General features: G+C 46.3%; 2 protein-coding genes across 5 annotated transcripts in view; both read right to left on the bottom strand.

Annotated features, from left to right (window-relative positions):
- The window catches only part of Txnrd1 (thioredoxin reductase 1), a 36,667-nt gene that overhangs the window by 6,745 nt on the left and 7,617 nt on the right, over positions 1-22,305 (bottom strand). For 3 of the 4 annotated variants that reach the window (XM_021175084.2, XM_021175083.2, XM_021175086.2), the window contains 12 exons: positions 15,035-15,157; positions 14,048-14,120; positions 12,350-12,469; positions 10,382-10,524; positions 9,861-9,976; positions 7,830-8,055; positions 6,934-7,026; positions 6,364-6,440; positions 5,838-5,994; positions 5,640-5,747; positions 3,680-3,775; positions 565-699 (listed from right to left, as the gene is read on the bottom strand). In XM_021175084.2, coding sequence (XP_021030743.1) covers positions 565-699; positions 3,680-3,775; positions 5,640-5,747; positions 5,838-5,994; positions 6,364-6,440; positions 6,934-7,026; positions 7,830-8,055; positions 9,861-9,976; positions 10,382-10,524; positions 12,350-12,469; positions 14,048-14,120; positions 15,035-15,121 — 1,431 coding nt within the window. In that variant the 5' untranslated portion in view covers positions 15,122-15,157. Of the gene's footprint in view, positions 1-564; positions 700-3,679; positions 3,776-5,639; positions 5,748-5,837; positions 5,995-6,363; positions 6,441-6,933; positions 7,027-7,829; positions 8,056-9,860; positions 9,977-10,381; positions 10,525-12,349; positions 12,470-14,047; positions 14,121-15,034; positions 15,158-16,520; positions 16,843-22,305 lie in introns of those variants that run through there. The other variant, XM_021175082.2, reaches the window with a different exon arrangement.
- On the bottom strand, positions 20,787-22,139 carry Eid3 (EP300 interacting inhibitor of differentiation 3). The gene has a single exon (XM_021175087.2). It carries the CDS (start codon positions 22,004-22,006, stop codon positions 20,882-20,884), a length of 1,125 nt encoding a protein of 374 aa, XP_021030746.1. The 5' UTR covers positions 22,007-22,139; the 3' UTR covers positions 20,787-20,881.

Below are 22,305 nucleotides of genomic sequence, written 5' to 3'. Positions count from 1 at the left end.
ATCCAGTAAGAATGCACATACATACCTCCTATGTGCCTACATACACATGCACAACAGGATCCAGTAATGCATACACACACACACACACACACACACCACACCTCCTGTGTGCCTATACACACAAGCACAACAGGATCCAGTAAGAATGGATACACACACACCTCCTATGTGCCTAATCACATAAGCACAACATGTGGGTATGACGCACAGATAAAAGCTGGCATTATTAACCCATCCCTTGTCCTTCCATGTCACTCTAGCCTTAGATCCCTCTCTGATAACAGTCCTCAGGCCTGGATGACACTGACAGCGAGCACTGACACTGGTTCCCAGAGGCCCAGACCAGGCCGTTTCCAGTTTCACTCTCCTTTGCTCAGTGTTTTAGAAACATCACTTTCCAGTATCATTCTTGGATGGCCACAAGCTCAAGAGGCAGACCCCAGAACCAGCCTTGAGGCTTTCCCAAACCACTAAATACTCACCACAGAAGCACTTTAGGACGTACAGTAATAAAGTAAAAGAGGCCTTTCTCAGTGGAGCTGCGAATGCCTGTGCCTCACTCACCTCTGCACAGACTGGGTGGATGCCGATGGTGCTGTCCAGCTGCTGCTTGGTCAGCCCACACTTGAGCGCGGCCGCAAAGCCCTGCGTCACCTCTCCAGCGTTTGGACCCAGCACGTGGAAGCCCACGACACGTTCCTAAGATGCAAAAGAGAGGGACCTGGGTAAGCTGGTCTCTCCCCTCTCTACCCACAGCCCTGGTACTTCCACAGACTGTTCTAAGAAGCCCCAGATGGAAATGGCTGCCTTGCACTGTTAAAGCCCCACTGTGTGCTGGGGAGGGGAGGTACAGGGGTCAGGCAGGTACAGGGGACGTGAGGAGAACACACCACCTTGAGAAAAAGTGTAGTGCCTGCAACTTCTTAGCAGCACAGCCATTCCAGACAACTCCAGCACGGGGCAGTGTCGCAGGTTCTCTGAGAGCCTGGCGGTTTTCTGTAGTGACTGAGGCTTAAGGGAAGTCACTCAACTTTTAAGATCATTTAGCTGACATTCTGGGCACAGGAAGAGCACCTCAGATACTGTGCAGACCCTTCCACAGGCACACAAAAGAGAAATGTCCAGACACTGAAATACCTGTGTGGGAATTACTGGTTGTGGAGAAAAATCTAAATCCCAAGCCCAGATTATCTCTTCAAGAAGAGACATCTCGTGCACTTGGACTGTTGCACGGTTCAGTGGGTGTGTGCAGAGCTGACAGACTAGACCAGTCACTCTGCCTGGAGCACATGAAGCAACGCAGGCCCACTGGCTGCAGGCCAGGCCAGTGTTCAGAGGTTTCATGAGAAACAGTCCAAGGACAAATAAAACCCATTAAAAAAAAGCTGTGTGAAACTGGAACCTCTGGGGCTAGAGAGATGGCCCAGTGGATAAGAGCACTGGCTGCTCTTCCAGAGGCCTCGGTTCGATTCCCAGCAGCCACATGGCAGCTCACAACTTGCTGTAGGTTCAGTGCCAGAGAATCCAACACTTTCACACAGACACATTTGCAGGCAAAACGTCAATGCACATGAAATAAAAGGAAGTAAAAATATATAAAAAAAATTAGTTGTGTGCAATACTTAGAAACGGTCGAAGATGCCTTTGCTTTCGGTCTTATTATATAATCTACATCAGACGACTTGGAGTTTGGGGTGTGAATAAGGTACACACCCCAATGTGCTATATACCTAAAACCATTCAAAATATACTAGGTTTGCATATCATAATGTAGGAGAACATAAGAAATCTAATCAGAGTTTTATCTGTGCAGTGCCAGGGAGTGAATCCAGGGCTGTCAGCACACTAAACAAACCCTCTATCATTGAGCTACATCCTGTCCTCTGAAAAAGTGACATTAAAAGTAAAAGGTGCCCGCCTCCATTTACCAAGGATGACTCCTTTAATTAAGTCACAAAGCATTGTGTAATGTTTATATGTAAGTGGATACACAGCAAACAGAAACCATGGACAGTTGAGAGAGACACCAACTTCCAAAACGGTAAGAAAGAATAAAAACATAAGACAGTAGAAAGCATACGGGCAGGGAGTGACTGTCACTGGCATGGCTGTGACACGGGCCGGGATCTAATAGCTCTGCTAGACTGGACTCAGTTTCCTCAGCCACAGAATGGGCAGAACGAGCAGACAGCAATTATCAGTGGTCACAGAGGCGCCCCCTCAGCACAGATTAAACGAGATTCTGAACAGCGCAGGAGCAAGTGTTCCAGACCAGAGCTGCTGTGAACCGTATCTGCACTGCTGATCTCTTACAGGCTGGTGCTCACTGCCCCGAGCAGTGAGCAGGAAGTACTTCCATGTGTGTGAGTGTGATTTACACGTTTCACATGTAGAACACTGAGCTCTGTTTAAAACCAAGTCACACTTGGACACTCAGTCACTGTGACGTCAGATGACACTTGGCTACATCATGCTTTAATAAAGCTATGTCTAAAGAGATAGAGAGAGTGACACATCATTGATCCTTATGTCAGTGCACAGTTCACTAGGAGTTACCCTGATCTATTCATTCACTGAACATCTGCCTCCGTGATAACTTTACACCTAAGGTGATGTCTTGAAACCTTCTGGGTTCTAAAAAAAAATTTGTCTCATCTAAAACAGTTTTTAAACAAAGTATGTCATTACAGACAAACCCTGAGCTTGTTTTAATAATCTAACCAAGTTCCTTTTGTGTTTGATGTAAGGCTTTGGCTTTATTCATATTTTCCCTGAAGGGATTTTTAAGGTCAATACGCTGAATACATTGAAAAAATTCAGTTTCTGGTACAATATTGAATGAGAATATGGGGCTGGAGAGATGGCTCAGAGGTTAAGAGTACTGACTGCTCTTTAAAGGTCCTGAGTTCAAATCCCAGCAACCACATGGTAGCTCACAACCAGCCATAATGAAATCTGACGCCCTCTTCTGGTGCATCTTTGGGCTGGAGCAAGCAGGGACTGAGCAAGCGGGGCAGACCAGAGTGAACAGAGGTCCTAAATTCAATTCCCAATGGCCACATGAAGGCTCACAACCACCTGTACAGCTACAGTGTGCTCACATACATAAAAAAATAAATCTCAGAAAGAGAGAGAGAGAGAGAGAGAGAGAGAGAGAATGTGTGTATGGACACATGTGTTCTAGAATATAATATAAAATGTATTTCTTACTGTGTGGTAACAGTCAAGTTAGTTTGTCAGTCTCTCTCACTATGGGTCTGGAATACCTGGGAGGCAGAGGAGTCTGCCCTCGGGCTTGGTCATTAGTGTAGCAGTGGGCTACCTCTCAATCTGGAGCCCAGCCAAGTCTGAGCTCTTCCCACCAGCTCAGAGGATCAAAGCAGAGCATCCAGGTTTGGGTTTGTTTGTAGTTTTTTAAAAGGTAGCTGAGGACTTCATGACTCTCCACTCATCAACACAGAGAAGCCCCAAGTGTCCCCTGACTTCCTTCACCCAAGTGTGTTCTGCCTGCCTGCAGTGGGGCCCTGGACCAGAAAAGATGAACAGGCAAGGCAGCAGGCAGGAGAGCCCAGACCCTTGCCTAAGATGCTGCCCCTGGTGCTGTGGACACCAATGGCTGGAATCCTAACACTCATGGTCAAAAGTTACACATCTCCACAAAGACCGTCGCCGCACTTACATCGTCTTTAAGGTTGCAGATTATTTTTGCATAACATTTGTTGTTATCCCGGGATGGAACTGTCCATTCCAATGGCCAAAAGAAACTGTGGTAAACCTGGAAGACACAAGCAGAGGTCAGACTCGTTTCCTTATGTGGGATGTTGCCCAGCAGTAGGTGTGGAGGTACTTCAATAATTAGCACTGCTAATAAAGTTCACAGAATAAACTGACTTCATCAAAAGGCAAGTAACTTGGAACTTTGTTGTCAAGACCCCTTTGACTAATCTTACCGCAACATGATTAGTAAACCTTAAGTAATAGAACAAAATGACCAAGAAAATCAAGAAAGAAGCCACAAATTTACTGCCTTACATAAGACAACAAGCGGGCAGTGGTGGCGCACGCCTTTAATCCCAGCACTTGGGATTAAAGCGAAAGCAGGTGGATCTGAGTTTGAGGCCAGCCTGGTCTACACAGGGAGTTCTAAGATAGCCAGAGCGACAGGACATATTAATGTTTCAGAAAAAGAAAAAGAAAAGAAATAAAAAATACAAAGTGACCTCCCGGTTAGCGTAGATCAGTGTTTCTCACCCCGTGGGTTGCAGCCCCTTTGGGGGCTGACTCTTAGATGTCCTCTGTATCAGACATTTACATTATGATTTGTAACAGCAGCAAAATGACAGTTATGAAGTAAAGCTGAAATAATTTTATGGGGGTGGGGGAGTCACGACAACATGACAAACTGAACTGAGGGTCATAGCTTTGGGAAGGCTGAGAGTCACTGGCTCAGAGGAATGAGAGCTGTACAGAGCAGGGGCAGCTCTAACAACCACCTAGCTGGTGCTTCTTCCTGCTTCCAGAAAGTTCCTCCAGGGACCTTATCAAAAGCTCAGGAGGAGGGAGGGAGGTGCAGGGGAGCCAGAAGACAGGGGCTCTGTTTGATGTGGCTTGGGCATGACAAGCAAGACTGTTTCCTCCTCTGGGGACCCACATCAGTGCTCTGATACAAAAGTCTAACGCATGTAAAATTACGCAGGGAAAGGCTAAGGAAAGCCTTCCAAATGGCTAAGCTACAGACAGCATCTGTGAGTAGTTGATTCCTGCTCCTTTAATTGGCTTGTTCAAAATGTCTCACTTTTGTAAGGAAAGTAGCAAAGCAAAGTAAGAAAATTCAGTCTTTCTGTATGAACACGACTTGCTTACTAATAACCTTAAGATAAAAATGCTTACCAAAAAAACATGGAGAGGTAACATTTGTGCAGGTCTGTTTGTCCCACAAGGATATCAAAGAAGACTACTATTATATGTATAACATAATATAGGGCACTATTATCACTCTCTGCCTTACTCCCCTGAGCCTGGAGCACACCACTCTTTGGTGATGCTAGCAGCCAGCCAAGGGCCAGCATTCTTCCTGTGCGTACTCCCTGCCCGTCTCTCCCACTGATACACCCAGACCCAGCGTCCTATGTGAGTGCTGGGGGGATCTGAATTCAGGCCCTCGTGCTTGCACTGATGCGCTCTTACGTCATCCAGCTGCTAAATACTTCTGATAGACAATCTCGCCTCAAATAGTAATTACAGAGTGGACAATGGATTCTAACCATGACCACGGACCAGAGACAATGCTCCGCAGTTAAAAAGACCTAGGTTCAGTTCCCAGCTTCTCTTTAGCTCCTTTAGCTCGTTAGCCTATTTGTGGATGGCTGAAGCCATCTTGGTGAGCACCTGCTAGCTCACAACCATCGAGGGATCTATCTGATGCCTTCTGGCCTTCACGGCACCTCCATGTGTGCATGTGGTGCAGAGATACATGCAGGCAAAGCACCCATATACATAAAACAAAAATAAATAAACTTATAAATCCAAAAAAACAGCAGGCATGCTCATTCCCCTGTTTACAACTGCACTTTTCTGCACACCGGAAACCATCTTGACTCTTTGAAAAAAGCAATGTGAAAAAGAGGCAAAGAACTTACTTCAATATTTTCTTCCCCAAATTTCTCTACGGCTTTTTCTTCAGAGAGGCCACAACAGCCATACTCCAAAGGAGTAAATACGGTCGTTGGGACATTGTCATAGTCACACTGTGTCAAATGGAGAAAAAAAATAATTAAGAGAGGCAAAAAATGACAATAGAAACCATTAGTCTCAGCGGGCGACAACGCAATACTCACTTTGACATTGGAGCCTCCGTACAGCCTCTGAGCCAGCAATCTCCCCGCCTGGATGGCTACGGGAGTCAGCTCTAGCTTCCCCTCCAGGATGTCGCCGATGGCGTAGATGTAAGGCACATTGGTCTGCTCTTCATCCGTGACAGGTATCTTTCCGGTCCTGCAACCATCAATTGCTGCTATTAGTGAAGTAAAACTACATTATCTTCCTCCCCAGGAGAACAACGCTCCGATTACTGACAAAACAGTGCACAGGACTCAAAATGCTTAGCAAGAATCCTGGCCACTACTTTAAAAATCAAACATGAAACATATTTGACAAACAGGAGAAAAACTCCTTTCACATAGTGGTTAAGACTGTCAGAACTAACTAAGAACAACCCTATACACCCTGAGCATCCAGCGCCGAAGAGCATCCAGCACCTAAGAGCATCCAGCGCCTAATGGTAACACCCAGTCCCGGGGAAATGAGCTTTACAAGCAAAGGCGGAGGGAAGCCGTGAGGAACCACGCTGTGCGGTCGCCTTACTTTTCGTTTATCTTCACGCCCACGGTCTCTAAGCCAATAGTTCTCGTACAAGAATCTCTTCCTACCGCCAGCAACACCTAAAAAAAAATAATAAACTGTTAACAAAGCCACTGCATAAACTACTTAAACACAGACCTGAAAAACACCTCTCATTAATAAGTCAGGAGTTTAAGCAAAGCCAACCCTTTTACGGTTTAAAGACTTCTGAACGACCAAGCCAACGTCTCTTGGCATTTCTTACAAGAAAGGGAGCTGTTGCCCTAATTAAGTTAGACAAACTTAAATACGAAGGGCACCATCCATGGCCGAATTATCTCCTAAGTGACCGTCTGCAAAGACGAAAGGGAACGCAGAGTCTGGCTCCCTAGCGACTTCTGCCTAGTTGTGAGACTCGGCATACAGAGTATTAAGTTACCAAAAGGAGGGTTGAAGCCATCTCTGTGGTAAGATAAATTCTAATCTCAGAGTAACTGAGATGTCTTAGAATGTGCAAAGAACAGGGGCATTTCAGAGAGGAAAGTCACCCAAAGTCCGTAACAGACCCCAGCCTGACCCAGGCCCGCTCCTTACTGTGTTAAATTCGCCCTCTATGGTCTCCTCGCTGTTCGTGGATTGAGCAGTCACCCTGAGTCGGCCTGGTGTCCCTGCTTCGATCTGTTCAATCTACAAAAAGAAACAAAGATGCAGACAAAGAGGGTCACCCATTTTTTTCTATTTCCATCTGCTTAGTCCTCAGGAAACAGAACTCAGCCCTGAGAGGCTTTTACGTCATCTCCCTCACGTAGCAAGAGTGGAAGAAGCAACTTCCAGGGACCTCACTAACACCGCTTGCTTGAGAGGCTTTTCCTCAAATAATTCTTCAACAGGGAAGAAAGTGGGAAGGAAAGTGGAGAACACATAGCACGCTCCCTAGGACGGAGCCATCACCCACTGCTGTCTGCAGGGTAATTACTGATGAGAGCCACGGCCACTCAACTTCAGAGCATCCTTTTTGACTACAAATCCTCATTTTCACTGACAAAAGAGTGAAGTATGTGAGTAAGGACTTAAATGTGAGTTAGAGAGCCCTAAGAATCACAGTGGGAAAGATGTGTTTATGTCAACAGCTGCTGTAGGTCCAAGAAAGGAGTGAGCAGCCTCCTGAATTAGCAGGAGAAAGAACATTCCCACCCTATTGCACAGACATTCATGATAACCTAATGCACACAGATGTTCACAACAACCTACAGGACACAGATGTTCATGACAACGACCTATGAAGCACCACTATGAAGGGATGCAGTAAAGGTAACAAGGGAAGCGGTCACTGGTGTGACACAGCAATGGTTCTGAGGCAGCAGTCACAGCGGTCAGCGCAAGCTCATGCATCAGCACCGCACTCCCGACGGCCCCTACTGCTCAAAGGTCTGCCTGCTTCTACCACCATCCTGATCATAAAACCAACGCAGCGCAGAAAAGCCACTTACTTTCGTTGGGACGAACTGCCTTATGAACTTGATACCATGTTCTTCCATGTGTTCACCGATTTTGTTGGCCATGTCTTGGTCAAATCCTCTAAGGAGAATGGACCGCACCATTACAGTGACATCTAGGCCGATACCAGCCAGAAATCCTGCACATTCCAAGGCGACATAAGACGCGCCAACTACTAGGGTCTTCCCCGGGCAGTAAGGCAAGGAGAAAAGATCATCACTGGAGAAGGTAAGGGGGGAGAAAAGAAAAAGAGAGAAATGTTCATGTATGAATAAAGATGCAAGTATCAAAGAATGACAACTTTTAATATTTCATAGGATACTATACATATGACAGAATTCTAAAAGGTCTTAGATACTCGTCTTTGTTGGCAATACCCAGCTGGTCTTTAAATATGCTAGTGGCTAAACAGAGCTGACAACGTAACTTCTAGCACCAATCAGACCCCACAGCCATTTTATACTATGTGGAAACATGACCCATTTGCAAACCCAAACCATACTGGCCTATGCTCAGTTGCCTTCCTGGGTGGAAAATGTTTTCTTTCTTTCCTGGAACATCCAGGAGCAAAAGTGGGGGTGGGGAGGCTTTGAAAATCTAATCTTCATAATATAAGAAGTTTAACTCAACAAAAATTTTATAGTTGAGTTTAGAAGTAAAAGACTATAAAAATGCCCAGGTATAGAGGCATACGCCTTTAATCCCTGCCCTCAGAGAAAGAGGCAGGAAGGTCTTATGATGCCTGCCTGGTCTACATAGACAGACCCTGTCTCAAAAACTAAAAATCAAGGAAAACAAAACAAAGAACTCTATGTCAGGATAGCTAGGTAAGGGGTGCGTGACTGCAGACCCAGCACTTGGGAGGGAGAAGCAGAGGGTCATGGGTTTCTGATGGCCCTCAGCTGTGAACTGAGCGTGAAGCTCGCCTGGGCTGTGCAGTGCCCTCCAGCCTATCACCACCAAAGTAGTAAGTGTTGGGCATAGTGGCAGATGCTTGTGGACTCAGCTTCTCAGGATGCTGAGGCAGAAAGATCACTTGAGCCCTGGGATTCAAGTTCATCTAGGCAACATTGGTAAACCCTATTTCTAAGAAAATAAAAATCAGGATGGGACCTTGGTAGGGTCTGAATGTTTGTGTGGCCAAATATTAAAATTCCCCATAGTACTCTACCCCAAGTGTGATGGTGTTAATAGGTTTTTAGTAGATGATTAGGGCATAAAAATAAAAAATGTGACTCTCACAAGCAGGACCAGAGTCTATGAAAGAACTCCACAGACATGCCACCGCACTTTCCACTAAAGGAAGATCCACCTATGAGCTGGGGATTCAGTCATGGCCAGTGCAAGCTTACGACTGAACCTCCAGAACTGTGGGCAGGCCCCGAGTTAGTAACTGTGTTACAACACCCAAAGACCCTAAGCAAGACCACACATCCCAGGTAGTAGGGACAGAAGCACCAGATGAGTTTGACTCCTAGAAGAAAGAATCCAGAAATTCCCAGGCAAAAAAGCATCCAAAATAGAAGAAACTGTCAATCTATTTTAATGACTTCATCATTGAAACAGTATTGGTAGTGTTATCCTTTGATGAGAAACATCTTTTTTCTTGACATGTTTTAGAAGGCTCTTCTACAGGGTACTGTCATGCAGTGGACCAAGGCCTCAGAAGTCTCAATGCATAGCCACTTCAGTTAACCCTTTGTTTCCACTCCCCTAGTACTAACAAAGAACATGGTCCTTGCTCTGCACAAAATAAACTCGCCTTCAGGAGACCACATTTATGTTACAAAATAGCCACCTGGTTTACAAATACAGGTCAAGTGCACAGAGAAATGTCACTCCAACTAAATCATGCTGCCAGGGTCATGTGCTCACTCTGCCACCAAGGCTTGTAGCTTGTAACCTTTAAGACAGTGTCAGTCCCTGACTTTCTTTCAATCCCCAAGGACAATGGTGGTAAGGAATTCTTTCCTAATCCAGGAAAGGAACCAAGCAGCCGGCCAGCTGCGGCCTGTCTCACCCACCTGCTGATGCAGTACTCTTTGTCTCCAGGGATGCCCAGGTAGCGGGGCCTCTCACCCGTGGCGATGAGGAACCGCTCTGCTGAATAGATTTTTTCTTTACCTTTGTTATTTGTCGCCTGCAAAGGAAACAATGTCAATCCCAATGGAGGACTAGCCCTTAGAACCTGTGCTTAGTAGAGGGCACTTACAGTGTCTCCCTCAGTTCCCAGAACAGTAAGAGAAACTAAAGGCTGAGCAGACGAAGGACCGCCTTGAGGAATAGTGCTACAAGGTGAGGGAGCAAGCCTCATATCCAGGTAACCTGGCCCAGGACAGTGACACTCCCCAGCCCCACAGAAGGCCCCACGAACTGTAGCAGCAAAGTGACAAAATTGAACTGAACAGTTAAGGTCACAGTGACCTTAATTTTTGCACCTTATTTGATTTCTTAAAACACATTTGAAATGATTTTCTGTGCTAACACCAGTGACAGCTATTTTGAGAAGGCAGGGGAGGAGCAGAGAACACAGCTTTATAATTACCACAATCCTGTGAGGACCAATGAACCTCCCGTAAGCATTCTCATAGACGACCTTTTTCTCCCGGAGAGCTACCCGGTAGCCCCAGTTCAGCGAGCCGATGTGATTCTGCACAGATTCTGTCATTTTCTCCCAGTCATGCTTCACTGCGTGAGAAGAGAGAACGCTCAGTCCTTCACACTGCCTGATGAGTTAGCTCTTCAGTCACTCTCACCCGGAGCTGGGCAGTTCTGACCCAGAAGGAGGAGTTCTCTTGGAGCACAAACACCACTTTCTCATGCCCAGGATTCAAAACCACAACACAAATTCTTCCCTCCTTTACCAAGGAGCGAGCTGGTAGTTGACTTTGGATTATAAACACTGATCTGTGGGGCACAGGGTGCCATTATAACTGCAACTGCAACAAAGTCAAAGGCTCTGCTCTAGCCCGGTGCGGGTTACTACACCGTAACTGGGCATGCTCAGTGTGGGCAGACTGTGGTACCACGGGCCTGACATCACTTTGGTCAATGAACTTTTACTGAAATACAGCCAAATTCATTTGCATGTCCTCTGAAGCTGGTTTTACAATATGAAAACAGAGCAGAGCGATTCCACAGAAACTGTATGTCAGGCCCCAGCGCCTCAAACACTTGCTGGCTCCTTATTCAGAGAAACTCATTGTCCCCAAACCCTTACCTGGAAAAAAGAAAAATGTCTGTTCTATAACTAAATCAATCCTTAGAGTCACGACAGTACACACTACATTTCAAAATTAAAAGTGATAGAAAAAAAAGGTAATCTTTTTGTGACAGCACATGTCTACAGCAGCACTTAGGTGTGTGCTCCAGGCCAGTGTAGACTAGAGAGAGACACTTCAGTCTCAGTAGCAATGCGTCTAATCCCAGCCCTTGGGAGGCAGAGGCAGGTGGAGCTCTGTGTTTGAGGCCAGCCTGGTCTACAGAGCGAATTCCAGGACAGCCAGGGCTACACAGAGAAACCTTGTCTTACCCACCCTACCTCCCCACCCCCCAAAAAAAACAACTGCTACCACCAACATCTACCTTTAGTCACTGGTTAATCACTGTTACTAACAACTTGAAGAAAACAGGACACAGATCAAATACACTCAGGAGAGGCAGGAAGAAGACAAGTCCCAGGGAGATTATGGCGGAAGAGGAAACAACACAAAGTTTCTCTCATGAAAATGAAGCTTCTAACACGCTGATCAAGGAGCTGGCCACTGAGCACGGGATGGAACCAGGCTCATGATCCTTAGGTCTGTGTCCTGAATTAGCAGGACTGCACAATAGTTGGCCTGTGGCTTTGTAGAGAATAAACTACAGGCACTTGGTGCACACATCAGGAAACGTTACAACTTTTAAATGAGAAGCTCACTTTAGGGGCTGTGGAGCCAAGGTGCCGGGGGCAGGGCTGCTGGAGGGAGCCTGGAAAAGCCTACCTGGCTGGCCTCTGCTCACCAGAAGAGCAGAACTCACTGTCCACCAGGAACGGAAAAGGACAGTACACACCCTGCCCCACATGCCAATCACCTATAGTAGTTACCAATATTTTACCAATAACTATTCCTATGTGGGTTGAGTTTGGTTTTGATTGCTTTATTTCAAACTAAAGCACTGTATTGTAAGTAAATCAGTGGATGGCGGACTTGTCACAATGCTAGCAAGTGACGAGAGGCAAGCCTGACATCCAGGTAAGTCACTCTAGTCAGAGTGGTGCAGTTGTCAGGTAATGCCCCAAAGCCAAGGATTCGAACTCATGTGCAATACATTCGACTCAATATTGCCCACGGCCCTGAGTGCGGGTCACAACTCCCTGTGAGCTCAAGAAGCGTTTCTCAAACCGGACAATTGGTAGCCCTGGGGCTGATCCGGGCTGACTAGGGATAGGCAGGCCTCGTCTAGGTCCAGGTATGTAGACTGTACACTGCCAAGACCACACAGCTTTGGAGCCCCTCCTCTTCCCCCACACCTGTGTCTTCGACTTTCCAGCCATAGTTGCGCGAGTCTTTCAGAGCTTGTCCGAGCAAAGCTGCCTGGTGCATCAGCTTTTTAGGTATGCAACCCACGTTCACACACGTTCCTCCGAGACCTGCAACAACAGAGAGGTCAGTTCACAGCCCACTGCAGGGCCTTCAAAGAAGCCGAAGAGTATTAAGATATAATGAAACGACGATGACATCATCATCATCATCATCACCATCACCACCATCACCATTATTAGTCTAATGTAGCAAGCGCCATAGCGTTTCTAAAGTCACGGAGCCTAATGTATAGAGCAAAGTAGTCACTCTGAAACAGACACATTTCCACAACTTCTATAACTTCCTCCAGATTCAGAAATGACCAACAGTGATGCAAAAATCGAAATTGTACTATGTGCAGAAGAACCCTATACCTGCTACTGGATCTCCATGCAGAAACGATGCAGAAAGAGGTTGCTATACTAAGCGTAGTTAGATACAGGTCTGAAAATATGTATAAAATCTGATGTTTATGTGAATTTTGGAGGAAGCAGCCTATAGTTTTCCCTGACTCTCCAAGGAATTCCCATGTTACAACTCCTCTCTCCCGAAATAGTAATCGCTAAGACCATCGAGATCACTGCTTTCTATTAGAACGAAACTCAGGCAGGGAGGAGGGAGGTGGCTCCGGAGCTCAAGGCCTGTCCTCTGAAAATATCAGCGTCACCATGAAGTCCAAACTCCACAGGTCAGGGACTGAACGCAGCACCGGGAACAGAGAGTGACAATTAGTCACTTGAGGATACGTGAGCTCACAGACTGCGCTACAGTCTTATCTGGCTGGACTGCCACCACCTAGCTAATGTGAGCAGCGAATGCTCTTTATAAAAATGCACTAATAATCATTTCTCTTGCCTCTGACTCCTCACAGGCCCTCATTATCTGCCTTCACTGGTCCAAAGTCCTCACCGTGGCCTGTAAAGTACTGTACAGTCTGACCTGCCTCTCTCTCCACTTTTACTTTTTGGCACACCCAGCTCTGACGACCGAGCTCTACAACAGAGGACTCTTACAGCCTCGCCTTGGGGCCTGAGTCTACTCTGTGGTCACGCTAGCAAATACTGCCTACAAGGTCTGCTTCAGCCTTTAGCACGTCTGCACTATTCTCTCCTGCAGCGCCTCTAGTGGTCATCTCTTCAGAAACCCTGCCTTAGAACTCTGTAGAGCTAAAGCCCTCCTTTACCCAGGAGGTCCCTCTTTCTGTACCACTCACCACCATGAGCCAAGTTCTTCTGTTTCCCACTAAAGCGTACATTTCACAGGGGCAGGAACGTCTTCCACTGAGTTCACTGCCTCAGCCCCACGCTCCTGGCTCACACGTCATTGATACACAGTCAATGAATGAGCAGGCAACACGCAAGTCAGCAGGACTCAGATGACCACTGCTGCCCTCCTTAACGATCTGAATGCTGGGGAATTCGAAGAAAGCTTCAACTCTCCTGGATAACAGATTATGTATGCAAAGGGCCCCTGGAAGTCAGCTTGCGGTCAAGGGTTCTGCCGAACCTAAGTCTACAGCACTTAACTGGATCCCTTTAACTCGGTTCACGTGGGAGAGCTGGGCTTTGTCGTTTTTAAGTCAGCTTTTTGGAGCCATCGGCATCACCAGCAGGGGAAAGCACTCGTGCAGGATCTCAAAAACTCACCCCATCTGGTCCCAAGAGGAGTCGGTGTGACAAAATCCAAGACCAGCACTTTCTTCTCAAATTTGGCTGCCTCCTGGGAAACAAAGTACTCAAATGAGCCAACAAGAGAGTGGAAAAGAGGGCTAGCACCCACACTATTTTTATTATGCTCGAAAGCCTGAGGTACAGCCAATCACAGATCGAAGTCTGGGAACCTCACACACTGTATTGATTAGCTCAGCTCTAGGGCAAAAGCCAAAACACTGACAGCATCAACGATTACCAGATTACAGCTGCAAAACGGTTTCCAACAGCTGGCCAGCCCTGGCTAACTCCCGCATGGTTCCCCTTAAACATCAACAGACACAGCACAAACCTGAACACTTTTTTTTTCATGTCCAGGCAAGTGACTGACAGCCTGAGTGTCTTACCCTGTACCCTGTGAGGCGACATATTTAAAGGAACTTCTGAGTTTAACCTCATATCTATATTGGGGGGGGGGTGTTTTCTTTTTCTGAAATTGTCTTTCTTGTAGAGACTATTTCTTTCTCACAGAGGAAGCGTGGTATACTGGCCACTGGACCTGCAAAGGTTACTGGCGAGCAAGGACAGAGGCTGTGTGTCCTTCAAGCATGCCACTGAGACAGTGACCCGCCGGGTGCTACTGCGGAGACAACTGGGAGACTTCACAAGGCCACCTTCACCGGCTGATGGAGGCCAAAACTTAAAGGAATGTAGCCACCTTCTCCTTTGTAAAGGTCGTGCTGGAAAGGCTGGCAGGCCTGAGGGCCATTCACACAAAGTATGCCCTAAATCGCTGGGCTCTGAACTTTTACATGAAAAGGAAACACTTCAGCCTGGAAAAGTGACTTACAGAGCTGTGTCCTTGTACTCCCTGTCAAAGTTAACAGAATAAACACACAAGCCTGGATGGACAAACGCGGAAAATGCAGATAGCTGCCTGGGGAGAGGGTACTGCACCCTGATGTAACCAGCACATAGTCTTGCCTTAGCTGCTGCCAGTCCTCCCGAGCCTCCTCCAATGATGATCAGGTCGAAGTCATAGGACCCAGGGGGATCTTTGGAGCCATTCATTGTTGGCAGCTTTTGAAGTTGGCCTTTTTTGTTCGGCTGCAGGGAAAACAACAGAAATGAAAAGAATGTAACTGAAGAGCAGCAATGCCCGAAACACTGGGCCACCTTTCTTTCAAGGCAATCAAAGGCCACGAGGAAATCAAAGGGGAAATGTAGACCTCCACTTCAGCTGTGTGCGGAAACACCCAGGCTCGCTGAAGGCAAACCAGTACTGCTTCACATCTAGGCCATTATCAAAGAGAACCGCATCCCAGCATCTCTTCCCGTGCCTGCTCCCCACTCGCAAGTGTTAGACATTCTACACAGACAGCCCATCCAAACTGACCTACAGCTAACCTAAGTTTGATAACGCTCTCTCTCCCAGAATTTAGTATTTAACAGGCCCGTATTAATTATACATAATGAAAAAAAAATATACATAACAATTTTCACTGTGATATTTTCATACTGACCACCCAGGAACTTTTTCCCCCTTACCTGATTTTTTAAATCTGTCTGTCTGTCTATCTACAGGGAGGGACACCTGCCATAGCATGGTTGTACAAATCAGAGGGAAAGTGCGGAGTCAGTTTATCACCTTGGTAACAGGCACCTTTGTCTGCTGAGCCATCTCACCAGCTCCCCTTCCGAGAGTTTTTAAACTTAGGTTTTTAAGTCAGGTTTCCCTTACTTTGAGGAAAATAAACCACAGAAACACAGAACTTCTACTGAAATTCTCCCAGTTGCACAACGTGAGGCTATTAGATTGAACTGTTCGGCGTGGCTTTAATAGTGTCAGCAATACAATTTAGCAATCACCTTTACCTTGTCAAAGACAGATCAGTGGGCTAAGTCGTAAACTAAGGAGGAGTCTGGTTAACACAACAAACACAATAACGTTAAGACAGCAGTTATACAGTTGGCTGAGTAATCAAGACTTTATTACACTGTGTAGTTGAAAGGCAAAATCTAAAATCACAGAAAAATCACCAACCAGTATTGATCTACAGGTAAACTTAGAAGTCTATGCCTCTACAAGGTACCTTATAGGTCTGGGGGGTTTGTTTTTGAGACGGGGTCTTACTATGAAGCTTTGGCTGACCTGGAACCCAGTATATAGACCTGGCTCTGCCTCCCAAACACAGGAACTAAAGGTATGAGCCACCAGATTCAACTTCAAACCCATATATGTACTGTACCCAGCCCTTGCAAGAGATTTTAAACAGGCAGGACAAATGGGATTCTCTATATAGCTAGCTACAGTCTACACTGGGTTGGAGCACTGTTTTAGCATTACACGTATTGTTACTTTATAATAAAGCCCTGGGCTAATGAGGGTGACAGAAAAGTTAGCAAGCACAGTAAAAAGATTTTTTTAAATCCAGCTTTACCTTTAAAATCTAAAAAGCCATGAACTTACCAGCTCAGATTGCGTATTTTTTTCCTGCCTACTATCAGGTGTGGAGGGTGGAGGGCAGATACAGGGGTCAGTAGGACAGGGCGTCTGGGATGAGGAGGGGAGTGTCTTGGAGGGACGTGAAGCAGGAAGCACAGCCCCACGAGGGCCCCTCAGCAGCACACGAGGCACATGTGGTGGCCGGGGGACTGGAGGGAGAAAACCTGGAAACCAGCAACAGTTGGGGCAAGTGGGTGCCACCCAGACAGTCTGCACAAAGGTTCTACCTCGAGAAGCTGGGAAGTACAGCCAGCAGTCATCAACTGGCATGGTGACCAGGGCTTCTCCTTCAATGCAGGGCACTGTGGGGGGAAACAAGCTGGTAGTAACAGCCACTCAGATCGCAGGAGTAGGTAAAAATAGTCAGATAACCAGTGTGACTCTTCCCTAGGGAGTGGCCAAGAGCATGAAAGCTGTTGGTTTTAAAGGGTAAACAAAAAAACTTAAACAGATGTTGTTAAAATAACAACCACCACCACCACCACGAGGCTGAGGCAGTAAATCAGCTGCTGAGCTTGCTGTTCTTGCAGACTCTGGTTCCCAAACACCAGCATTATCATGCATGCATATACACCTCCTTTAAATAAGGGGCACAGGTATGGCTCAATGGTAAAAAAACAAAAAAAACAAAAAAAACCACTAGCTACTATTCCAGAGGACCCCAGTTCAATTCCCAAGCACCCACACAGATGCTCATCATTGCCTAAAACTCGAAAGTCACTGGGCACACAAGCGGTAGAGACCCACATGCAGACAAACACCCATACACGAGGTAAAAATAACTGGTCGCACTTGTGTGCTTTTCTTCACACGGCGGACAGAAGCATAGAAACACAGGCACAAAAATCAATCCTCGCCTGCATCCCAGAACCATGGCTGAGCATAAGCTGTGCCCCATCTTGCTGCCCACGGTTGCTTGCATCAGAGCACAGTGGCACACAGACAGACAGACAGACAGACAGACAGACCCACAGCATTCTGGATGTCAGGAGTGAGTGGATCTGAACTCATTCTTTGGAGACAGATCAATGTCAGCAAGCAGAGGCATATCTAGCCTAAAGTAAGCTGTCTGAAGACATTGGATGCAAAAGATCTTCGATGGAGAACTCTGAAGTTGCCACAAATATTTTTATTCGCTCAGAAGAAAAGAATCAGAGGGCTATAGGCTGGTGGTTACACAACTAGACTAAGCATTTGTTCTTTGAGGAAAAAGCTATTTTAGAAATCTTCAACTTCAGTGACCTCAATGGACAACAAAGGAACCACATTTGAAAGCCCAGAAGTAAAAATTTACTGACTTAAAAGATGAACTGTTATCATCTCAAATTCCTTTTAAGTGCATGTTCTTAGGGCAGATGGGGACACAGGAGAACAATACAAACCTCTTGCCCCTGGAGCCAGCCTTTTGTTACACCTAAGCAGACAAGTGAGAACAGGTGCACCCCCAGCACCCCCACATCCTAAAGGGCCACGCACGCCGTCTCTCAAAGGTTTCCAGTGCTCTTTCACCAAATTCTGAACGTGGATTGAACATGGACTTTTACAGTTCAAGCATAAAGTCAAATTGCATCAGCCAGTTTTTAACAACCAAAGGGTCCTGAATCTTTGAGGTGTAATTGGCAAGATGTGGGCATCTGAAGCATTTGGCTGAGCCTAGAACTGATCAAAAAAGGAGGCGGGGTTGTCTTTTCACTTCCACACACACACACAAGCAGGTACATACATGTGTACACACATTCACATACATCACACTCGCATCTTTCTACATTTAATCTCTTTCTCTTTCTGATATAGATATCATACCTAGTAACTACACTTAATCCCATCCTGTTGTCTCAGGTGTCGAGTGTTCTATGTGCATATGTATGTACTGCATGTGCACATGTATGTACTGCATGTGCACATGTATGTACTGCATGTGTGCCTGTTGCCATCAGAAGATGCTTTCGGACACAGCCAACGTGTGGTTACCGAGCTGAGTACAACATGAGTACTGGGAACTAAAATCAGGTCCTCTGCAAGAGCAGCAAGACTCTGGAAGCAGCTTTTCTCCAAGTCTCTAGAGTAAACTGAAGAGGAAGGTGGAAGAGAAGCCACCACAGGTTAGGGGAACTCAAGAGAGCATGGCTCCAAGGGCTGGCCAATTGAGTTAAGAGCAGCTCAGATAAAACAAAGTAATAACTAGGGGTTATTGATAGGAAAGTACATTCTAATAGCACAGAGGGTAGGTATCTATCTGCCCAGCTCTTGTGCTGTTTAAGGCTCGCTGTAAATATAAAGATTGTGTGTCTTTTATCTGGGCACTGAATGATCAGGGCAGGGTAGGAATTCCAGATTGGGATTAAAACCTTCTACAGCAGGAGGGGTTTTCACTTGGTAAACCAACAACTGAGGTTTCCAGGTTAGGGCTGATATGGATCATAAAAGGTCCTTTTTAACTCAATAAAGTTCTAACTTTAAAACAAAGTCCATAAGATCCCCCACTACTTTTACCAAATCTTCTCATTTTAAGGTGTTGACAAGCAGATCTGCAATGTGGTTATTTTCTACAACTCAACTCATCTATGGCTCAATTCTCTTTCCAAAGGGCATCCCTTGGAAACCCCAGGGCGCTGCTGAGCTGCCAGAAGTAGGAGCAGCGAGGCCAAAGGATGCTCCTTCATCCTGAAGGGTGGCCAGGGCTGGGAAAGGTTTAGCTCTTCTTCATGTGAGGAAAGGGGTTTGGGGCTTTTTCCTGAATTCTCTATGCATTGCTGGTGTAATGAACTTTCTCCACACAAAGATCCCGGTATCATTTAGACTTTGGATTTCCCTCCTCTGAACCACTACAGACTTGGTAGGAAAGCTTACTATAAGCAGAACAAAACCACCACTAGCCACATGAGCGGCAGCACCTTTCCACCAACAAAGACTTACATTCGTAAGACTCACATTCAGGGCATGTCCACTGGCTCTTCTGGAATTATTTTCATAAACCAAATATTCTACATTGACCATCAGATAATTTGCACGCACAGAGAAACCCCACTCAGGTTGGGGACAGAAGCTAACGCAGGACTCATGCTAAGAAAACCCTTAATCGTGGCACCACAACCCCAGTTATCCTGTGATTTACACTCTGAAAACTGCAAGGTATCAAGAGAAAGGAAAATGATACAAACATCTGCAACAGGAGCTCCTGACTTAAAAATACCCAGAGCGCAGCTTCCTCCAATGCAATCTTTCAGAGAAGCAAAAGGCTACAACGCCAGACCAACGACTCAAATCAGCACCTGGTTTCCAACTTAGGCCCACAAGAAACTGGACACCTGGGCCACAAGCACCAGGGCTGGATGGAGAATTCTCGCTAGATAGGCCAGATACAGAGCAAAACCCCCGGGGCCTTTTGTTTTTTAAAAGCAAGTTTAATTGGGACAATCAGAGTTGTTACATGTTGAAACATCACAGAGGGTCACTCTGCTGGTAAAAATCATGATGACACTGAGTGGTGAAAGATGAGCCGAAGATAAGGCTTGCAACTGGGAGTGATAAATACTGTCTACCTGTGAACACTGGTGAGGTCAGGGAGATTCCCGCCCGCTTCAGAGTCAAGGGTAAATTTTCTATAAATCTGCCCAGCCTCGTGTCGAGACTTGTCTCAGTTGCACAGACTTGACCTTGTTTTTTTCTTCCCTAGAATGCCTTCTCACCCAGTGTGGTGGGAGGCAGAGGCAGGTGCAGGCAGATCACTGTGATTTCCAGGACAGCCAGGGTTCCATGGGGAGACCCTGTCTCAAAACCAACCCAGGATGCCTTCCCTATTGTCTAACTTGGACCTACCTTTCAAGACTTAGTTGCTTCAGTCTTACAGTACACACACACTTTTATTAAATTCATTTATCAAAAACAAAGTTCAGAATACAGAGATCCACTTTTTGAAAGGAAGCCCGTCACCTGGACTTGTGAGTCTGAATACTACCGACTTTTCTTGTCTTGTTCTCACTCTTGCCCCAACCTGGTGAAAAGCCCCCTTGCCCTTAGTTTGCAGTGTCGGAAAAAACAACTCAGTATCACAGTGAGTCCTGGTTTTTGTGTTTAGCACGTTGGCTAATTAATACTTTCTAAGAAACCCAGGAGATTACTGAGAGTGTCATATGGATTTCAAAAAAACTTTCCCATAAGCATGATAGTGAACTTTTAAGATTACAACCTTATTAGATTATCAAGTAAAATACACTGCACAGTAGACAATTTCATTTGTTCTTGAAAATACTTTACTAGAGTTTGTGCTCTGTTTAGATTCCATTTTGCAATGTTAGCTCAAGATATGCTATGAATAAAACTCTTTAATATGAGTTTTTGATCATAGCCTCTGAAATTTCAAAAGTGGAGACAATATTTTTCCAGTCCTGTAAACTCAAAGATATAACGCCTTGTTTCCTGCAGTACAAATAGGAATCACTTTCTTCATCCACCTGGCTCACATTAGTTGGCTCTAGAATTGGCAGCCTGTCTTGGTCAAGCCTTATTCTTGCAAAGCCATCCCTAATAATAAAAGACACATAGAAGATATTCTCCACAGTGCGAGAGAATGAGTTTGGATCAATCACAAACTCAAAGTATGACACTGGAGTATCGGGGTACTTTTGAAAGTAGGTTTGCAGCAATCCCAAGATTCTCTCAACTTCTTTTTCTGTCGTCTCCTGATTAGCATGCACATCCAGCCTCTTCAACTTTGTAGGCATATCTCCACTTCCTTCCATTTTGCAAGCTCTTTTGTGATATCCAAGCCGGGGCTTTCGTGCAGAACGTTCTGCCTTAAATGACCCAAAAATGAAGTGGAACGTTTCGGCTCTCAGCATCCAGGAGGTTGCTTCCTCGTGCAACAAGACCCAAAAGGAAAGAACTATGCTATCATCGCAGTCGCCAAATTCCTTACACTCCTCTTCCACCCAATTGAAGCCCACAAACACCAGCAGCAAATCGCAGAAGGCAATGGGATTAAAAAAGTTCATATCGGTGTTTAGCTGCTTCGCCTTCTCTTTACCCAGATCAGAGGCCAAAACCAGGAACTGGGCATCGAGGGCTGCCTCTCTGGTTCTGCTCACTCCGTCAAACAGCACATTGGCTTCCTCCAGGGCCTCACTCAGAGAGTCGCTGGCCGTGTTCACAATGTCCTCGCGGTTCTGCTGCACGGTGTAGATGAGCTGCCGGTACTGCCTGCGGATTTTGCGGCACTTCTCTCGATCCACCGCCAGCTCCAGGAGGTCTGGGTGCATGCAGGGGGGCTTGGGGTTCGGGTCATCAGAGCTACTGTCTGAGCCTTCCTCCTCATCATCTTCTTCCTCCTTTTCTTCCTTCTTCACTGCCTCTTCCTCCTCCTGCTTCACCAGGTGCTGCCATGCCAGGCTCCGGACCAGCTCCCCTCTTTTCTCTTTGCCTCCAAAAAGGGAACATTTTTCTTTATACATGGTGGTGGTGCGCAGGTAACAGCTCTCCACCGACTACTACCAACCGAAGCGATGCGCTTTCCGTTGGAACAGAGCCTCCTGCCCATGCGCAAGCGACCCCGCCCCCCAGCTCACAGAGACCACACCTCCAGCCCAGGCTCCTGCAGAAGCTGGGTGTTCTTTTTCTGCTTAGTGGGAAGTACATGCTAATTCACACCGTGAAGGATGCTTCTTGCCCCCCACCCCCCTTACACAAAAGGGCGATCTTAGGAGTGTCTCCACTCAAGGGTGGAAGAACAGTGGGCAGGCAGGATTTTGCA

The sequence above is a fragment of the Mus caroli genome, chromosome 10, assembly GCF_900094665.2.
Source record: "Mus caroli chromosome 10, CAROLI_EIJ_v1.1, whole genome shotgun sequence".
Lineage (NCBI taxonomy): Eukaryota > Metazoa > Chordata > Mammalia > Rodentia > Muridae > Mus > Mus caroli.
The sequence above is the reverse complement of the archived record's forward strand: the minus strand, read 5'-3'. Positions and strand labels throughout refer to the sequence as shown.